This window comes from Corvus brachyrhynchos, unplaced genomic scaffold, assembly GCF_000691975.1.
Source record: "Corvus brachyrhynchos isolate BGI_N302 unplaced genomic scaffold, ASM69197v1 scaffold122, whole genome shotgun sequence".
In the NCBI taxonomy this organism is placed as follows: Eukaryota; Metazoa; Chordata; class Aves; order Passeriformes; family Corvidae; genus Corvus; species Corvus brachyrhynchos.
The window spans coordinates 1,235,589-1,236,875 of NW_008236778.1; the positions used below are offsets into that span (position 1 = coordinate 1,235,589).

Sequence of the window (1,287 nt, forward strand, 5' to 3'; positions counted from 1 at the left end):
CGGCAACTCAACAGGTAGGAGATGCAGGTTGGGGGATGGTGGTTTGGCTTCACTCCTGCCAAAGGGGAGTGGGAACCACCAGAAAAAGGTGCTGGCATTGAAGCATCTTTCTCTCTCAGCAAGGGTGCCAGGGATGCCAGCTTGGCACCAAGGCATGCCCCTGCCTCAGACAGAGCAGTGGAACTGCTGCCCGCAGCCCCCACACACCCACTGACCCTGGCAGCCATGGAAAGACGGGGCTCAGTAACCGCCCCATGAGGCACCTCTGTGGGGAGGCAGCAGGGCTCCCCAAACCCACAGGACCCCGGCAACATGCCTCCCTTCCTCCACCTCCTCTGCTCACACTGCCCTCCCCGCTGCCCATGCCGGATAATGGCAGGAAGTGGTGAGCAGCCCCTTCCCACCCTGCTTCTTCCCCTCCACTGGCGGCACCATGGCATGGGGACCCCCGCTGGCTGCACCCCAGCCCCCTCAGCAGTGCCGTCCCGCTGACGCCCATGGGTGCTGGTGGGGGTGCTGCTGCCTTCCCCTTTCTGGATAGATATAAATAACATGACAGATGTCTATACAAAGAGTTATTCATATCGCTGCCAACCAGCGCAGCCTGGGAGCAGGAGCTGGAAGGGACGTGGGGGGGAGAATTATAAATAAAAGACACTGTCCTGCAAAAAAAAAAAGGAAAAAAAAAGGCAGGAAAGGGTGGGGGGGAGGAGGCGGAGGAGGGAGGGGGTGCTTTGCTGCACCGCCGAGGGCACAGTGTTTTTGAGGAGTGCACTGCCATGCCAGCAACAGGCACCACAGACCTCAGTGGGTCGGTGCCTGCTGCTGCAAGTGCATGGGGCAGGACTCGATAGAGCACCCACCAGCACACAGCCCCCACGCCTCCAGCCAGGTGGTCACCCTGTCCAACACCTGTGGCTGTGGCATGTACTAAAGCTCTGGAACATCCTGTCACTCACCAGCCAGCCTGTCTGACCCTGCTCCACTCCAGATGGGCCAAAGAGCTCCATGTTTATCCCATGGGATACTAGATGAAGCAAATGGCTCCATGCTCACCCCACCAGGCACCATCTGGTGCCACCAGCCCCACACACACACACCCCTGGCCCCGTTGGTACCTTGGAGTAGAGCCCCCAGGAGAGCTCGGTCTCAATGACCATGACGACAATGCCAAACATGCCGAAGATGAGCGCGTAGTCGCTGAGGCGCTTCCTCTTCTCGAACAGTGCCCGGCGGTGCCCAAGCCGGTAGCCAATGTTCTGTGCCTTGCGCTTGGGCCCCCTGGCA

General features: G+C 60.0%; 1 protein-coding gene across 1 annotated transcript in view; it reads right to left on the reverse strand.

The window, feature by feature from the left end:
• Window positions 1-1,287, reverse strand: part of KCNN3 (potassium calcium-activated channel subfamily N member 3) — a 16,512-nt gene that overhangs the window by 14,911 nt on the left and 314 nt on the right. The window contains exon 2 of the mRNA XM_017727949.1: window positions 1,119-1,281. Within this exon, the coding sequence (XP_017583438.1) occupies window positions 1,119-1,281 (163 nt within the window). The remainder of the gene's footprint in view (window positions 1-1,118; window positions 1,282-1,287) is intronic.